This window comes from Leucopleurus acutus (genome assembly GCF_964270905.1).
Source record: "Leucopleurus acutus genome assembly, chromosome: 21".
NCBI lineage: Eukaryota > Metazoa > Chordata > Mammalia > Artiodactyla > Delphinidae > Leucopleurus > Leucopleurus acutus.
The window spans coordinates 6656131-6676013 of record NC_139163.1 but is presented as its reverse complement, the minus strand read 5'-3'; the positions used below and the strand labels follow the sequence as shown (position 1 = coordinate 6676013).

Genomic DNA, 19883 nt, shown 5'->3' with positions numbered 1-19883 from the left:
GCGTCTTTGAAATTCTTCCTTTTAAGTCTAAAAAGTCTAGGACTATGAAATTCTTTCAAATTTTTATTCTGCTCTCAACGTTTAGACTTTCCAGTCCCTCTTTTGCCACATTGAAAAAGTGTTTGTGTGTATGTATTCTTGCAGGTGTGTATTTGTACGTCATTCTAGAGACGGACGAAAGCCTAGGTGTCTGGACCGGGTGGCGAGGGCAGGCATCACAGGTGGAGGCTCCCGTCTGCACACCAGCTGGAAGCACACGGCACAGACGAAGGCTGTCCTGCTGCTCTTTCACCTGTGCTCGTTTGTTCTGCCAGGGTCTGAGCTACGTGACTTTCTCTACTTTGGCTCATCCCAGCTAATACCTCACACTGTCTTGGTCCCACCAGACATCAGATAGTTGTCTTTTCCTTTTCTCTGAATGTGAGAAAAATATATGATTTTTTTTTAAATTATAAGAGAGTGAAAGTCTAGTTGGAAGGCACATGCTGCAAGCTGGCCACCTGGTGTGAAACCTGCCCCTTAGCACAAGGTTGTGCTACTGTTTTTGTTTGTTTGCGTCCTTGTTTAAGTAGAGACCTTGCGTAAATGTTTCTGTAATTAAAGTGGGGATAGCTGTATGAGTCAAGGAGAATGTGAGAACATATTTCTTACGGAGGTGAAGAGGGTCTCTACATGAATCATATGTAAAGTGCATCTGTGTCAAAAGAATACAGTTGAAAGGACACTGAAACAGACCGTAGCAAGAACTAGACCCAATGTTTAAGAAAAAAAAAAAAAACTTAAAAATACCACACAGGTTGTGTATCATGTCTCTAATTAACGACTGAAGGTGCATCCCTTCTTCCCTCTAATATCGAAGAGAAGTTGAGAGGTCAAAAAGGAATAAGGAAGGCAAGATGTAGTTAAGGATGTGGTGAGAGAAGGAAACTGGCATTTCTTGGGTACCAATCTTATGCCAGCTACTGCAAATACCGATGCTATCTCATTTAATCTTCACAACAGCCCTACGGGCCTAGGATTGTTTCTCCCTCGTAAAAAATAAAAAAATGTCCACTATGGTTTAGTAACGTACCCAGCCCCAACATCTAGTTAGCAATGGAACTAACTAAGAGTAGACTCTCTGAGCCCATGAACTAAAAAGTGTGTTTGGGTTGGTTTGCCTCATAATAATTAGCATAAATGTATAGGCCCCGTCCCCTCTTCCTCCTTCTTAATCGATTCCATATTGAGACCCTATAAAGCATTCATATGAAATATTAAGAGAAGTGTGCTTTTTCTGAAAGGTGAGAGTCTTTTTTTTGAAAGGTTCGTCAACTACTGGCAGATAAAACTGAAGAAAAACTAGCATGTAAACTTTACTTACAGTTTGATGTCGATATCATAGTCAGTAAGTTATGAACTGTCTCCATCAGGTCGTGTTGCTGCTTTTGGAGAACTGAGTTGTTCACCGTGGCCGTCACCAGTTGTTTTTCTAGCTCTTCAATGATGGAATTTTGCTTGGATACCAACACCTGGAGCTGATCTTTCTCTTCTTTGATTGACCGAAGTTGAACTATGTGCTTGTCTTCCATGTCTAGAACTTTCTTTTCCAGGAAACTTGTAAAGGGAAATAATTGTTAGTTAGTGAAGGGTTTTCTGATCGCCATCAAAGCCAAGTGCTTTGTAAACAGCTAATCAGTTTCATAATCCTTATACAATCGTTCATATTTATTGAATTTCTGCTTCTCCAGGGCACTCTGTTAAGGTGTTAAAGGAGTTACAAAGTAACAGGATGTTGCCACGGCCCTGAAGAAGCTCTCAAACTTGCTGAGATCAGATAGAGGACATAGATGTGACATGAGGAGAAAGTACCCCAGTGAGAATGTAAGGTTCATAACTAGAAGTTACCACATGCAGTGCACTTGAAGACCGCGGTTCCGCTGAAGAGGAATGCCAGTGGACAAAGGACAATGACAAGGTGCCCTTGGTTTGGGAACACCTGTGCGTCAGTGGGGAGAGCCCCGGGCTGAGAACCTTGCCTCTGCACGTGACCCCCTGGGTTACCTGGGGCAGACCATCCCCTCCTGGGATCTCGGGTGTATATCTATCTAAGGGAAAGTCCACCTACAGAAGTAAATCGCTATCCGTAGTGAAGGCGTTAGATTAGATGGTGCTCTCTGAGACCCCTCCTAGTTCACATAATCCATGGGTCTAGTGTTCCTTTTTGGGGGCAGTAACATTTTCTGAACCTTTAACCCTGGGACAACGTTGCTCAGCCAAGGGGCAGACTCCCCATTACAGGTCTTCCCTATGGGCATTAACAGCCAGTATGAATCATCATTATTATCAGAAATACAGCTGCAGCTCTTCAATTTATCCCAGTCCAATAGTCATTGTAAACCAGTGTGTGACAGTAAGTATACTGTCAAAGTACCAAGTCAAGAAATAATCCGTTACCGTGATGCAGACATTTGCTTTCGACTTTCATCAGTTGCACCATATCCATTTTTTCAACTATTATTTCTTAATGTTTTTACTGATATCAGCTAACTTATTTTTTTTAACTTGTGTATCACTTTCATTGATCTAAAAACCAAGATGACTTACCGTAAGCAGAAGGTAACCTAAAAATAAATGCATAAGTTTTTTCGTTTCTACCTAAAATCATTGCTAGGACCATCAGCGTACAGGCAATAGGAAGTACTCCTACAATGCTTCACCTAGACCATTAACATAAAATGTACGGACATTTTAAAATCACTCATCTATACTGCCTTCAAAGTGATCTTGCTGAAATTTGTCATCCAGCCAATCTTTTGTTGTCTTTAATATTCTATGAAGAGGCATAAAAGAAAGATGTGATGATCACACGGTCCAGAGTGTGAATGAGCGTGTGAATACTGTGGGATGGATATGACAAAAAAAATTTGTTTCTTTCTCCCAAACCTCTACCAGTAGAATCCAGAGGTCAGTCAAATCCTGATCGAAAAGATTTAATCTTAAGGTTAAATACGAGCAGGTACTGAAGAGGTGAGCCCAGCATCGGGTCATCCCAGACCAGGCTGGTCATAAGCAGCACCGTGTATCGTTGCGTTTAAGGCTGTAAAGAGTCTCAGAGATCGGATTTCAGAGCAGCGTTTTGCAAAATGCTCATCTGGACCTGTTACTGGCTTGTGCGATCAATTTAGTGGGTTGCAATAAGCTTTTCTTTTTTTCTAATAAAAGGAAATTAAATAAATGGGATAAAACAGATGAGAATAGAGCATAAACTCATAGCAAGAACTTTGTGCAGCGCAGCAAATGCCACGGTCAGTGTTGACGGGTGATGGGAGGAGGGTGGGGCAGGGTGGAGAATGCCTGCATTGCCTGACACTTTGCTTTTTAGCATCTTATTTGAATTTCTGATACAGGATGATCAATTTGATCATCACCATAACAGTTGGACTTAGGTACAGCTTAACTTTATATTAACATAATTCATGGTCTGTTGAGAAATGTGGGGAAATATCCTTGTTGGTGGAAACATCAAGGCTGAATCATGTTTCTCTTATGAGTTTTTATTGCCTCTCTTCAGAAGGGGACAGTATCAAAGACAACATTTTTCAATAACAGTAATCATATAACAATATCACAATTTAACTGAACTGGTACAAGTAACCCCTAAATCAATCACTTATTTTAGAAGGAAAAAAAAAAGGATGATAAGATGAAAAGGGCATAGTAATTTTCAACTTCAGCTGGTGAATCAAAAAGTGTTATAGTAGCAATTTTCAGAAAAATGTTGACTCTAATAAGTACTTTGACTTCATTGGAAACTGTTCCATGAAGAAGACAATTGTACATTGGGGGAATTATCGAAGATAATTTAAAATGTGGTTTGTCAAACGTGCAACACATTCACATTTTTTTTTTTTTTTTTGCGGTACGCGGGGCTCTCACTGTTGCGGCCTCTCCCGTTGCGGAGCACAGGCTCCGGACGCGCAGGCCCAGTGGCCATGGCTCACGGGCCCAGCCGCTCCGCGGCATGTGGGATCTTCCCGGAGCGGGGCACGAACCTGTGTCCCCTGCATCGGCAGGCGGACTCTCAACCACTGCGCCACCAGGGAAGCCCACATTCACATATTTTTGTAATGTTGTTCCTGCAGATGAAATCTTAGGCTAGTCAAAATTTAACGCACCTGAAAACAGCATGCCAAACTCACTGAAAGATGTAGAATCATCAACACAATTTTCTTATTTGTATTTATTAACAGTTGTTGATGAACAAACCATTATCATTGCCATTTCATTTCATATTTGTGACAAAAGAGAGCGTGATTTCTGCAGCTGCTAAAATGATTATTCTTCCTGCAGGTATAGATTTAGATTTGTTACATATGGTTTTTATAAGTCAGCTGATAAAACCTATGCCTTTCAGTGTCTGCACTATGGCAGGTTATTCAGAAACAGTTCTTATGCAACTCCAGTCTGAGTTCGATGTCTGCTGTCCAAGTTGTGGTGCTCTGGTGCTGCAAGTCATGTAGGATTTTCGTTTGTTAGAGATGTTTATTCGACAGGGTAGTTTTACGGAGAAAATGTTGGGACGTTCAAATATAATTTCATATAAAAATGGAGTGAAATTATTGGAAAAGCACATTACTGGTCAAATGTCAGTTAACCTGGGAAAAATTGTGAAGGATTAAGGAGAAAAAAATGTGAAGGATCATTTAAGCAAGAATTATCAGAAAACACAGCAGATTTCTGTGTGGTTGCAATCACTATTTTGTACATTGTAAAGCTTTAACATACAAAGGAATTTCATCAAATCGTGGATGATCAAAAAACGTAGTGAAAGTTGTCAGTTGTTTTTCACAGCAATTCAAGTTGACTTTGTATAGGAAAGTTTGCACCTTGTGGTAAATGAAAATATTAAGCAGTGTGTCTTGATTTGGGAATAAGATGCACACTTTTATAGGCAAAGGGCAATACAATTTGACAAAAATTTACAAAGATGGTGCCTGGGTAACGTAACTGACGTGCGTAAGTGATCATTTTAGCATCCTTGCGTACTAAATTAGAAAACTAAGGTGGGGACCATGTCCAGTACCAGGGCGTCCAGCATTACTGCAGCCCACTCAAAAGAACATTAAATAAGGCCATTTTAACAACATGAAACTGGAGAGACTGTTATGTCTCAATTATTGGTCTCAGATTTTATTTATTACTTTGCAGAAGACAAAAATTTGAAACATTAAAATATTTGGAATAAAAATCTACTTGCTTTTCAAAACCCTAAATCAATAATGAGTCCAACTTGTTACTCAAAGAACAGAAGAATTGTTTCAGCTTAGTTCTTGATTAACAGGAAAGAATGATTATAAGACAATAAGCTTACAGTCATTTTTGGTTAAGAATAAAGAATTATTTAATTGTGAATTAGAGTGTGTTGTTGTCTGACCATCCTCCATGTCATGTGTACATATCCCGATTAGAAACAAGGAGGTAAGCACACCTGGAACGTGAATAGAATTATCATCATATGTCCCCTCCTGGAATAAACCTATGAAAACCATCCCCACTGGTCATCCATAATCTTAGTTTTTGTATTGGTTTTCTTGGGATTTTTAAAATATTTATTTAGATATTAATATAACCATATTTAGTATTAACTTTTGTTTTTACTTTATCATATGCTTTAAGAGTAAATACTGCATCATGAAATGTGCATTGGTTTACAGTAAAGTGTAGTTTTCCTGCTGTAGACCGTTTTGCATTGGGATAAACTAAGTCCTCAGAGGCAAAGAACTTGGCAAAGTTAATATCAAAATGCCCCAGCCAGTGTGACTTTTACTGCACAACCCTGGCAGTAGTTTTCCATAGATTCACGCATAATATGGAGGTAGAATTCGGAGGATTAGTGTAAGAGAATCTTTAAGGGGCCAGAGGATTAAAAAACAAAGTTGAAGTCTGTTTTAGAAGGTGATGCCCTTGCAGTATTTTTCTCCAAACCCTCTCCCTACCTTCCCCTCACAAGGTTTCTGATCCTTGTACTATACATTAAGAAATTCAGCATTTTGGAAGCCACGCTTATAATTAATAGTCATATGAAATAGGCTTTCATATCTAGAAAGTGTACAGTTCTGGATTATACATTTCTTTGTATTTTTATTACCTGTTCTTATCTTGCAGTTTGTTTATTTCACTGGTCTGATCCAAAATCTGTTTTTCCAATTTGTTTGTAGATAGGGAATGTTCCAGAAGCTGAAGTTCAAGTCTTGTTGTCTGATTTAATACCTAAATGTAACAAAATAAAATTCCTATTTATTATTTTTAATTAGACATAAAGTTACCTAAATTATAGGAAAACAGAACTAAAATGTTACTTACTTACCCAAGCATCTTAATTTGGCATAATTTTCATTTTCAGAAAAGGCTTGTTGTGCTGGATTGCATCCGAGTGTGTTAAACATTTTTTTCATCGTGTATTTTGGAAAGGGTTTAATAGTTCTGAACGATGGTGTTTGTGTCAAATCATGTTCATTTTCTTGTTCTGCCATGTTTTACCATTTCACACAGTGAGATAATTGAGAGTATAAAATGGTCATATTTAATATATCGGAAGTTGTTGATAAATGAAGAGAGGCTTTTCCTCTGCTCGAGACGAAATGCTGTTCTCACATCTGCCAGTCGACAAAGTGTTCAGAAGTCACATACTTCCATTCTATAAGAACGTAGCTCATTTTTAGCCCAGCATTTCCTTGTTTGTATTCATTTGTTTAGTCTTTCTTTCTTCTTCCGCCCCCCCTTTTCCACTGCTCTTTTTCCTATTTTAAAAATCATGTAAACCCATCAGGAAACAAGAACATCAATATGAAGTAGGAGCTCAGTTTTGCTTTGTGGGCCTTTCTGACATAGACCACGTGCGGTATCTCTGTTCCCATTGTGTTCAAACAACTTAAAGAATGAATTCTTTCGCGTTTGGCTGCGTTCTAGCAGGAAGAGTCCATGACTCACATCCTCTGTGTCATGGTTACTCAGGATGTGACATCATGTGTAAGTGTCAGGCAGAATTGTTGCCCAGAATGAGGGTCCTTGAAAGAAGCATTGTTTGCTCGGGGTCTGTGTCATTCGTGGAAGCGGCAGCCCAGCCCCACCGTGCAGGTTTAGGGACGGTCTGGTCCTTAGTCAAAGCTGGATGCCTTCATACCATGAACACTTCTGCGCATGAAAGAAGGCATTGGCCAACCTCAGGGTGTGATTTAATGTTAACACCCGGAATATAGATTTGCCCTACATCTTCTTTGGGCCCAGACATTCTGTGTTGGTTATTGATAGAAGGACCTGGAAACTCGGTCTTTTATTTAGCTCCTAAGAGCTCTAAATGAATTCAGTGGGGGAGGGGTGGGAGGATGGCGTGTTGGTCCTGACCCACCCAGGACCAGTTGCGATGTTTTCCATCACTTTTCCGAAGGCCTCCAGCTGCAGGTGACTAAGTTACCCAGGTCACATGGTTGTCTGTTCTCTCTGAGTTCTCAGGCCTCCAACCACCCCTCACAGTCTGGTTTAATAGTCTGACACCCTGACAAGCTGGAAGAATCTTCATATCAGAAATTTTCATGTTTGGATTTAACCCGTTTCACATAGTAACTACGCAGCAGATGCCTTAAGTAAGTTGGTACGTAACTCAGTCCCTTGATGTCCTTGCTTGGGCTCCGCCGTCTTAATGTGTTCAGTTGGACATTATAGGCTGTTTTCTTTCCAGCCATCTTCCTATTTTCCTGTAATCCTGGATCAGGTGATATCTAGTTTCACAATAGATTTTTTATATCATGTGACCCAACAAAACCTCATTAAGTGCTAGTAAGCCTAACAACACAGGACGGCAAAGATTTACATCATTGCTCTGTATCTTATACTTTTTTATTTCTCTTATCTGAACCATAGGCAATGTTATACTTCCAGGACAACTTTTTGAAGGGCTTAATTGCTCATCAGTTTTACTACCCAAAGGTGGGATGTGACCTAAGCATTACTAATTTATTCTAACAATTGACAATGGATATATCGATACATTTACTTTTAGATTTTTGTGTCTTCTCCTTTTTGGATTTTATGACCTCTGGGGATTACAATTTTCAGTACCTTGTGACCTGTTGTGTAAGATATTTATATTTGTCCTAAACTCCTCTGATGTTATGGAAAGATGTGGTAAGCAAATAACTTCTTATTCTATATTCAGATAAAAATCTGTTATTCTCCTACCACCCGCCTGCTGTTCTCTCTACCTTATCCAGTAGTTCTCAGAGAGACAATGAAAGAATGCTGGTGCCCTTCTCAACGTGGGCTTATTACAGTTGGAAGGCGTATCGTTTCCCTTATTTCTTATCCCCTCCTGACTGATGTTTGGCATTTCTTGGTCTTTTAGCTTAAGTAGCATGTAAGAATAATATGTCATGGGGGTCATTTACGATTAAATCTACGTTGTTTTTTTTGAGCATTATTTATAACTCAGGGTAGGAAGATACTAACTTCATAAGACTATAAAGAAGCTAGGGTTAGGACCCAGAAGGCCATTTCACCGATGACAAAGCTTGAACTTGAAGCATCTCCGTAAATCCCCCCAGCAGCACTTTTTCCCCACCCGGACTCTTCTTATTGTCATTCAGCATGGCTCCAGGTGAATTTTGTTTTAATGTTTTGCTGTTATTCTTCTAATATTTTCGTACTTCATATTCTTCTTTCCTACTACTATTAATTGATAGCTCGTGGAATCTTAAAGCTAAAAGGGAACTTGGCAGTCAGTCACCTGGCCAGTCCCCCCATTTCACAGTCACAACCTCGGAGGCCAGGGAAAGCTAGTGCCTTGTGGAGATCCGTGCGTCCAGTTAATCATGGAACTCAAGGCTCTGGGCTGATGGCTAAACACTCTCTGTGCCTCAACCACTTCTTCTTACTCTTCTCTTCGCTTCTCTCTCTATAAATTCACACCACAAATTGTACAAACACACACCACAAATTGTTTTGGCAGTTCTGTGAGACTTAGCTTTCATCTTAACTCAAGAGTTAGGGTTAAGCACAAAGCTTCTAGCACTCGCCTCAGTGCTTTTCGTGTCTCAGATGCACAAAAAAGCGAAGGGCTCAGAAATGGAAAGTTTATCTCAAGTCCAGAAAATACCAGTGAGGCAGAGGAACATCTCTCTTGTAGTCACGTATGAATAACATGAAAATGGTTTGTACGTCCTCAGGGGAATAAAGGTATTGTAACTTCAGTAGTGAAAATGAAAATATATTTCCTGATTTTAAATTTCTGTCTAGACACAAATTCTTAATTTCTCATCAATTCATCCTTTTTTTCCGCTCTCCTCGCGCTTCCTCTGCTTTTCCCTTGTTTCATTAGGTAACGATTTTGTGCTAGTATTTGTCTGGCTGGGCCATTCTCTGTTTCCTATTTCACTACTTACTTGGGCTTCAACATCAGTTAACTTCCGGGTCTGCTCTGCGGTTTGATTTAGCAGGTTGGTTCCTATTTCTATCATCACAGCGGTCTGGTTCTGCACTGCGTTCTGTTGTATCTCCACCATTTCTTTCTTCATGTTGTCCTGGATGTAATTCTCAAGCTAGAAAAGAACAAGTGTCAGGGAGACGGTCATGAGTCGAATGATCAGAAACCTTATTCCTAATTAGTTTCCCTCGTCTTTTAAAGCACCTCTTGGAAGGCTCGTGCCTTGCTCTGACTTTGCCATCTTGCTGGGTTTTTCTTGTCACTAGCAGTAAAAGACAGTGTGATTTTATGTTGATTCAAAATCTGGCAGCCCAGTAACAGCATGTGTGGGAGACAGACGGCTTAGACAGCCCTAGAAGTGCACCCAGGCAAGGGAGGTGGCCAAACCACAGCTCAGAGGTGGGCAGATGGCCGCGCCGTGCAGCAGGAAGGGCCACCAGGATTTCGCTGTTGCATCCACGTTACGCAGGAAATGAAAATCTGGTACAAAGAAGCATCACTATTTCTACCACTTTCTAGACTTGCGGTTTCTCAAAATACGGGCTTCAGAAGACTCTCTAAGATAGAGTACGAGGAGGGATGCACCTTTGGATTTTCCCTGTAACTCAGGGCCACATTCTGCAGCGACCACCCCCCTACCTTCCCTCTTACTGAGATCATCACACATTAGACCTGTTAAGTTCTCCTAACGTGTGCATTTTTCACGGTTTCGTCATTTTCTCTATCAGGCAGACTTAATCCTAGTCTAGTCTATTCATTATCTCACGTGACCGTCAGGATTGGTTCTTCTCCCATGGACCGAGGGCATGCCTGCTCATTTTAACACTCGCTTACGTGTAAGAGCGTCAACAAGCTAATTCATTGCCATGGGTATAGGTGCCTATGTCTTTGGCAGTAAAAATATACAGTTAAGTACAAATGCAGGGACTTCCCTGGTAGCGCAGTGGTTAAGAAGCCACCTGCCAATGCAGGGCACACGGGTTCGATCCCTGGTCCGGGAAGATCCCACATGCCGCGGAGCAGCTAAGCCCGTGTGCCACAACTACTGAAGCCCGCACGCCTAGAGCCCGTGCTCCGCAACAAGAGAAGCCACCGCAATGAGAAGCCCGCGCACCACAACGAAGAGTAGCCCCCGCTCGCCGCAACTAGAGAAAGCCCACACGCTGCGATGAAGACCCAATGCAGCCAAAAATAGATTAATTAATTAAAAAAAGAATACAAATGCAGGTCAGCCAGGTGTGTGGGAAGGAACATGTGGGCTTCAGGCTGTGCACACCTGCTCCCCTATTTTCCTTGGACTCTAGGTAAGTTGCTCAACTTTGGGGAGGGCCACAGTGTCCTCGTATATATAATAGGGTTTCGGTTTGGTCAGAGGAGTGTTTTAAGGATGAATTAAGCTCTGCTTTTAGAGGCATTGTGCATGTATAACTCTAGGTACTTAAAATTTCATTTCCTTTCTTTGTTTTTCTTAATGATCCAATCATGGGAGCCCCAGTTCCAGTCATTGGTCTAAACTATAAGGTCATGAGGACAGAAACCTTATTTTTATTTTCATTTCTTTTTCATATAGTTATAACTCAAAAAAATTTTTTTGTTAAATTGGATAATTGAAAGTTGATCATCAAACTGCTTATTTAAAAACAACATCTGCTTATAGTGCCTTTCTTTACAACTCATCATTCTCTGCAGAGAAACCATTCATAGAGCTAGTCATCAAACCTTATTTCTCCCGAAGTGTTAACCCCTGAGTAATTCTATGCTTCTGCCTATAAGGGTGAGAAAATGGAACGGACAGGGTCGAGTTTCCCCCGACAGGCAAGGGCTTCTTTGTTGGTCCAGCTTACACACTGTGTCCGGAGTGGTGGTGCAGGGTCGGGGTTAGTGTGAGAGCTGTAGGGTTACTGTTTCCATGCTGGTTTGCATCGCCTCCATCCCACGCACTGCCCATCTCCCTCTGCGCTGCTTATCTTGATGGTTCACAGTCACCCCCTGGTTCTCCCTTGGTTTGAGCAGATCAAATACAGCATGAAACCTGACAATTGCTAGAATCCCGATCATTTGTAAAATCTTGTAGTTGAAGCCTTTACTTCTCAATATGAGAAGTGGTCAAAATAGAAAAGACCACCGTAGGAAAAAAAAATCAGGTACTACTCCTTGGCAGTCCAACAAACATGCATAATATAGACTTCATATAATCTGAAGTGTGATAACCCTTGTTATCCTTTTATTAACTAGCTAGTACTAACTAGCTCAGGCCTTTTGGCGGTTGTGGTCTTTCTTTCTTAATTCATTCTTTCCTTTTTCCTTTCCCCCGCCTTTTAAAAATTGTAACTTTTTACAATTTAAATACATGATATAAAACAGCTCATGGATAGAAGTTTGTAATTTCTCCTTCCCTCCCTCCCTCCCTCCCTCCCTCCCTGCCTGTCTGCTCCCTCTTTCCCTCTCTCTTTCTCTGTCTCACTACCATGGGAATAATGGAATTTTTGAGGTTAAAGTTAAAGCTATGTAAGTCATCCAGAAGAGTTGTCTTAGTTACTCTTAACACCCAGCAAAGATAATATTTAGAAAGACTTATTCTGGGAAGTTTCGAACTATTAAAGATATACTTAAGCTGGGGTTTGGTTTAAGTACATGCTCTGAAGTAATAAGTTACAAACTAGTGGTCTTAATCTTCTCGTTGATTTGAGTACTTAAGGGCTAACTAAAAACGGTTCTCTCGTTTCGCTCTAAATCGCGTAACTAGAAGGGGGGTGAATCCTTCATCATCCTCAACCGCGACTGTAGAACTAATAGTCAAATGTGGCTACAATCAACAAGACACATGGGAGGATTGCTTATAATTTGACATTTTAAAGTCAAGTTCCAATTTAAAATTAGACTCAAGAACTTTAAGACATAAAAGACCTAATTTTTTAAAATAAAATTGCTTAACTTTATGGCCACATCTTTCTCTAAGCTTGAAAACAACAGACTATAAATGCTTTTTAAGTCACTATTTTTTCAGCTTTTTAGGATGACAAAGTCTGTGTACGAGTTATGTGTGTGTGAAAGTATATGTGTATGGTATGTTGCAGAGAGGAGGTTAATCTTACACTGAAGCAAGTTACAGATCTGTGTATACACATGATGTGTGTATATAGATATTATATATAGTACATACATATATAGTTTCTTTATATAATATATACAACTAAGAAAAGTAAAATCCTATATGATACTGACCCAGTTGCTAACTGAAGTCTTTGAGAGAAAAGTAAGACACAAACAGGAATATCAAGTATTAGATACTTTGCGTTGATTCTCAGCAAGATCTGTGCTTTCACACAAGGGTAACCCTTGTTACCCTTTTATTAACTAGCTACGCAGCGAAATTAAATTAAGGTTTTTTTTGTTGTTGTTGTTGTTGCGGTACCCGGCCCTCTCACCGCAGTGGCCTCTCCCGTTGCGGAGCACAGGCTCCGGACGTGCAGGCTCAGCGGCCATGGCTCACGGGCCCAGCCGCTCCGCGGCATGTGGGATCTTCCCGGACCGGGGCACGAACCCGCGTCCCCTGCATCGGCAGGCAGACCCTCAACCACTGCGCCACCAGGGAAGCCCTAAATTAAGGTTTTAAGAGAGATGGGTGATATGACAGTTGAGTACTCTAAGAATTAAGAACGTACTTAATCCCAGAAACGGTAGCAGCAGTAACAACCACAATAACTCTAGTTGATGTTTGTTGGTTGCTTCCATGTCTCAGTTACTGTGTTCATCTCTTTCCATGGACCACAGGTGCCCAGTCTCAAATGGCACTTCTGGGCTGGGGTGCCTGGAGCAGACTGGTAGTTCAACCCAGAGGGCACACCGCACTTCCTGCCTTTTAACAGCCAAAAGTGGTACATCCCAAAATGGATGTGAGCGTGCCTTCCAATGTCCAAGCTTCTCAGTGCCTTAAAGAAAAAGATAGACCACCTACCACACAGTTAAGGAATGCGGGTGGGGGGGGGGTCATTTTTACTAATAGAAAAGCCTAGATTTGAAGACTACCAGTGACGATTTTTATCTCCTGGGACATGACAAATGGGTAGTTTTCACCCCAAAGACTAGTAGTAATTTTTAGAGAGAAAGACTCTGAACATTCATTACGTAGTGTGAAAATTTCCCATTTAATGCAGGCTTTCCCTAAATCACGGCATGTGCCTGAGCATAAGACCAAATATAGAAATGAAGCCAGTTTGGCTGATACACACGGATGCATGTGCTTTGAAATTCCCCCAACTCTTGAAGTTGACAAATTAGTTCTTTTCTATTTTGTTGCCTAAAAACGTCTTTCTGTTTAGTATCTCCTGTATTTAATTGTCTGCAACTGAAACCCAGCAATATAGAAATCGGCCCAATGAAAGTTCACTCTAGTATGAGGAGGTCTTAGTACAAGAAAGAATATGAAGCAAATGAGGCCTTTCCTCTCGCTGGCAGCGCCCTGCTCCCACTCTCCTCCTGCAAACGTTTCCCGTCCTTGCTGTTTGCGCTTAGCCACTCTTATCAAAACAGTTCCAAGACACTTGAGCCTCCCCAGGGAGGGATATGGTTCTGTCTCGTTTCACATGGGTGGCTTCGCATACTCATATTTTGAAGGAATGTTTGACATTGCCCTCATGTCTGAAGATGATTAGGCAGCGATTCTCATTTGTGGGTCCAAGTGCCTCGGAAAGGTTCCCGTTACAAGTTAGAAAGAATTGTGTGGACGTTCATTTTGTCCTCGTCTTAATTAATGGTCCAAGCACGCTTCCATGTGTGGGTCCTTGAGCTGTTTCTGTTTCCTTCGCGTTCAGATGGATTATCCAAACTTAAATGAACCTCGTAAGGCTATTGCTATGCTTATAGTTGCATAGATTCTCGCTTGATGTTATTTTTTTATTCGCTAAAAAGAATTACACCCTAAACACCGTCTTTTAAAAGTTGGCAACACATTGAAATTCAAGCAGCCAGAAGAAGATATTTTTTTTTTAACATCTTTATTGGAGTATAATTGCTTTACAATGGTATGTTAGTTTCAGCTTCACAACAAAATGAATCAATTATATATATACATATATTCCCATATCTCTTCCCGCTTGCGTCTCCCTCCCTCCCACCCTCCCTATCCCCCCCCTCCAGGCGGTCACAAAGCACCGAGCTGATCTCCCTGTGCTATGCGGCTGCTTCCCACTAGCTATCTACCTTACGTTTGGTAGTGTATATATGTCCATGCCTCTTTATCGCTTTGTCACCGTTTACCCTTCCCCCTCCCCATAGCCTCAAGTCCATTCTCTAGTAAGTCTGTGTCTTTATTCCTGTTTCACCCCTAGGTTTTTCATGACATTTTTTTTTTTAAATTCCATATATATGTGTTAGCATACGGTATTTGTCTCTCTCTTTCTGACTTACTTCACTCTGTATGACAGACTCTAGGTCTATCCACCTCATTACAAATAGCTCAATTTCGTCTCTTTTTATGGCTGAGTAATATTCCATTGTATATATGTGCCACATCCAGAAGAAGATATTTTAACACAACATAGACATATATATTTTTTTCAATGTAAGATATGTCCTGAGGTTTTTCATTACTCCCCAAACATTTGGAAAAATAATTTGACAGGAAAAATAAGTCCATTTACGAAGCAACTGTGGCAGATTGATTACACACTAAAATGTTTCCCTGGCCATCTTCCTTTTCACCAAGATTATCATCATCACTTTTTGTACCAAAAGGAAAGTAATCTCAGAATTGGCTGGGGAAAGGAAAACATAGGTAGTATACAAAAATCATCCCTAACTTCAAGATTTTGATGTTGGTCCCTTACCAACTATATAGATCCTGGTTGAGAACATAGATAGTATACAAAAATCATCCCTAACTTCGAGATTTTGGTGTTGGTCCCTTACCAACTATATAGGTCCTGGTTGAGAGATCACTTCTACTTCAACAAAGCTCCGTGTCCTGATGCCTTTTTAGTTCATTAGGTTTTGTCCATCTGAATAACCTAATTTTCCCTAGGAAGTTAACAAACAACTTGAGGTTTCACTGGAAACATTTTATTCTATAGCATTTCAATTTGGAAACAAGATACTGTAACTGTTGTCTCTTCCACTCACACGCCCCCTAAAAAGCTGTTTTTTCCTACCTCACTAATCCCTCTGACTTGATCCCTTCTTCCCACCAAGGTCTGCCCTCCTTTGTCTTCTGGGTTGTGACACAGCCCCTAACTCTGCCTCCATCCCACCTGAGGGTCAGGGCATCGGTGTAGCGTCATCCCCCTGCAGCGCACATACTGCGCTGCACCTGCTCCTGTGAGGCAAAGCGCAGCACACACCCTTCCTGGCCTGTGCCCTGCGATCTCCTTGCCTCACATCCTGTGCTCACCTGCCTCCTGGATGTGCCAGACCACGTAGGCTGCTTCATCCCTCCGGCCTTTGTCTGCATCTCCTTTGCCAGGAGGCCTTGCCCTTTCTGCAGTCAGGTGCTACACCATTGCCCGCTCTCTTCAAAGAGCCCCACATCCTTGTGTGTTGTGATTTGATATCAAAAACATTTCTTTTTTGTCTCATTGATTTTTTAAACCTGCTAATACTACAGGCTTACATTCTTCTTTGCTTGGGATACAGCAATCCTGAAGCCACTCTCCAGCCATCCGCACTAGTAACAACGAGCAAAGCATTTGCTCCGATAATTAGTTTGGAAACGTGAATGCAAGATCGTTAAATCAAGGGATATTCTGTTTGGAAGGCTTATGACCTAATGTTCTTGCTTCCCTGTCATGAGGAAACAAAACATCTTTGGAGGTCTTCAGACAGAAAAGTGGCAAAACTGGGCTTTCTTCTCCCTCCATATAAGGTTTTGTTTTGTTTTGTTTTGTTTTGTTTACTAATCTGGACATTTGACTGCCCAAGCAGTTGTGTCCTCAGCAGTGTTTAAGGAGAGATGCAGATGTTAAAGGCGGAAAGGCTGGGAGATGCACGTCTCAGGCAAACCTTTGTCATCTCAAACCTTGCAGGGGACTGGGGGCAAATGCATTGCTCCACATTTTGGAGATGACACTCAAATACCCCATGAGCTGGGGACTCTTTCCCTGTCCTCTTTGTATTGATGCCATACTTGAGTTCATGTCTCCCAGAAGAGCCCATATCAAAGCCACTTGCCTTCCATTCTGGCACTTTCTGTCCTCTCCAGGGTCCGGCAGACAGGATATCAAGGGAAGCAAGGCCCTGACAGCACAGGTTTTCTGGGTGGTTAACAAGCACACCTGCTTCTGTCCTCCGTAACTACATGGACCCCACCCCACAGAGGATCATTCAAGCACTTCCTATAACTAATTTGTTCTGACCTAGTTTTCACTTTTTTCTATTTATCATTTGTGAACGACATTCTGTTATCTGATCCTGTGTCTAGATAACCCCGTTCCTATTTTCACTAGTACAGAGCGACTAAAAGTGTGCCCTGTGCTGACTGTAAACTTGGAAGACGTTATAAGGCATAGCGCCGTAGTCACTAGTTGCTGCTGCACTGAAGTTCATAGCTTGTCCCCCTGGGACAGATAAAGTTGTAAATAATCTGAGTTCACCAGTATATCTGTGCTCCATCAAGTCGTATGTCTTTGCTTTTATTTGTGGGTGTAACTATATATTCCTTTTCATTATTTAATTGGTTATTTTTTATCACATACCCTATCTCTTTGCCTCTTTGTGTGTTGCCCTTACCATCACTCTAAAATCTAAGGAGAAAATGTATTTTTCCCCTCAAAATGTTCCAGTCATTTCCTACTGATAAAAAGGCTACTTTTCATCAGTAGCATCCCTTTTAAATGTATGCAGGCATGATGAGGCTGGTATAGCAACATAAATTTGTTTGGGCATTTCATATAGGAAGAGGGGTCATGTTTTACACAAGATACAGCTCTTAGGAGGGCTCTTAACGTACATACGTATTTACCCAAGTATCTGCTAGAGCTCTGGTTCACAGCACTCACAGATACTTGTAAGTCAAGGAGCAAATAAAATGCAGCAGATGCTGTTAGGTCATATATACACTTATATGCAGCAAGGCTGGTTATAGCAATTGACACCTGTAAAATGCCTATCTGTATCTACATCTATATCTTATCCATCTTCCCATGTGTATCTATATGTGTATGTTTAATCTCCTTTGATTCTCATGCTGCCTTAGCTTGGGTTTCCCCCAAAGCGGAGCCCGAGACAAAGGCACACATGCAGGAAGTTTACTTAGGAAGTGGTCCCAGGGAGCAGCCTGGGGGGACAAGTGAGGGAAGCTGGGTGGAGGAGGCCGGCACACACGCTGTGGACACCCTTGACCACCGCTGTGGCCTTGGTGAGAAATCCCACAGGACCTTCTGAGGATCCATAGGAAATGTGTTTCAGAACCTTCCGCCTGGGGCAAGAGAGAGCGCACTCCCATCCCTCGCGGGGCAGGGCGACCCCGGCATCAGCTCCCCAGCTGCGTGCTGTGCCCCAGGGGCCCGCGGGTGCACCGGCGTCCCCATGGCTGGGCGTCAGGCGGGAAGTGGGCGTCCGGGGAACTGAAGCCCACTGGCTGCTCCCTGTGGGACTGGCTGGCAGAGGGGGGCCCAGAGGACTGGCCGTGTCCCCACGTGTTCCCTGGGAGCAGGGGGCGACCCCGGGCCTCATTCACAGAGCAGAAACCCCAGGTCGGAGCACTCAGAGCCTCACCCGCGGCCCCGTGGACCTGACTGTGCTGTGATGGGAGGTGAGGCCAAGGAGAGCAGCTCCAGGCCCCAGGTCGTGTGGGATCATTGGGTTAAAGCCCTGGCATGTGCAGTTCGGTAACGTTGCTGAGAGAGCGGCCGTGAAAGCAGCTCTCCTGAAAGTGTCAGTGTTTATAACAGATTGGAGAAAGGGTGGAGCCGGGGACAAAACAGAGGCCACGATCACCGATCGCCATATGCAGAAGGTGAAACACGAGCTTAGCAGAGGCCAAAGCAGCTGGGGGAACGTCCTTCAACCTCCGCAAATGCCCGACGGCGCAGAGGGCATTCTGCAGACTGCTTCACTGGTCTGATGCCTGGGATATTTGTTCTCAGCCTAGGACATGCAAGTGATGCTTCCTACAGAGGTAGAAAGGGAACATACGACTATTCTCTCGGTTATAAAAGGAACTGAATTGTCAGTTATTACAATGGGAGCCGTTGAAATTCAGCTCTGGGAACGAGATTTGATTAATTTAGATTACAGTATACCGAGGATTTCTTTTTTAATGAAACTAAAGTGTTCTTGCCTGTCTGAAATTAAGGTGCACCGAGAAAAAAATAAGGTAAGTAACTTATTTCAGTGTCTTTCTGCGGCAGGCAGAATCTTTTGAAACATTATGTGTATATTCGTGAACATACATATGTCCTCAGTTGTGGAGATAAATGTAGATACAGATATATCCATCCATTGTCACCTGGCTGTGGGGTGACAGACCTTCAGAAGCTGGGTGGGGAGGAAGGCTTTGGAAATCAACAACATTGCTGAACTTTCTCATGTGGATGAGGGTTCTAGGACCTGGATCAGTGTTAGCTGGTAGCGGAGTGAAAATTAAAACCCTGGTGACCCAATGCCCAGTCCAGGACTCTTACCACTGCACTGGTGTACCTATGCTTACCCGAAAACTTTGCTACCAAGTGTTAACAATGTTACTTTTTCACTTCTGTGATGACGTATTCAGATCACAAAGGTTATTTATGCCTGTCCCATTTCTGCTCTTTCTGTATTCTGTGGGTTTGCAAAAATCCTGGGTAGATTTCTAGGGACAAGACAGTGTGATCATCTTTGGAGCAAAAGCAGATTTCTCTCTCTCTCTCTCTTTTTTTTTTTTTTCTCTTTTTAACATGAAATAAAGGTACACTGTCATGATTACTATACTAGATGGCTATGAAAGGGAAGAGACTTAAAGAATTTAAATGATTTTTGTCTTGAAGATACTTTCAAGACAAACTAGTTTTTTATAAGGAAGACAGGAAGCTTGTGTTGTTTCTTTAAAAGAATGGGGGGAGGCGTTGGGAATGCAGATGGGAATGCTTGAGAAATGTCAGAACTGGGCCTTGCACGCCCTGCTGAGCGCCGCACAGCAGAACAGACTCCAGCCAAGCCCCTCTGCTGCTTTATCTCCTCTGCTAGCAAAAGGTGGAGAGAATTCCAACGGAGAGACCTCGAGGATACTACTGGAGGGTGCCCAAAGTACACTAGATTGATTTGCATGAAAACAGCGATCAAGTATTCCATCCCTTGTATATGACGGTGTACTCCTGACCCACCATCAGCGAAAATGTGTTCTTACGGTATTTTCTCGGTACGGCTGGTAGCTCTCTTTTGAACTGTTCATGTTCTCTTGCCCCAAAGCCATTCTACCTACTTTACAGTGGACTTGAATAAATGGATACAA

At 42.1% G+C, this 19883-nt stretch overlaps 2 protein-coding genes across 3 annotated transcripts in view; one reads left to right on the top strand and one right to left on the bottom strand.

Moving 5' to 3' along the window:
- The window catches only part of MCPH1 (microcephalin 1), a gene marked incomplete at its 3' end in the record, with an annotated part of 293369 nt that overhangs the window by 117268 nt on the left and 156218 nt on the right, over window positions 1-19883 (top strand).
- The window catches only part of ANGPT2 (angiopoietin 2), a 53820-nt gene that overhangs the window by 15051 nt on the left and 18886 nt on the right, over window positions 1-19883 (bottom strand). For both annotated transcript variants that reach the window (XM_082863936.1, XM_082863937.1), the window contains exons 2-4: window positions 9420-9575; window positions 6131-6252; window positions 1364-1596 (exon numbers count right to left, since the gene is read on the bottom strand). In XM_082863936.1, coding sequence (XP_082720062.1) covers window positions 1364-1596; window positions 6131-6252; window positions 9420-9575 — 511 coding nt within the window. The remainder of the gene's footprint in view (window positions 1-1363; window positions 1597-6130; window positions 6253-9419; window positions 9576-19883) is intronic.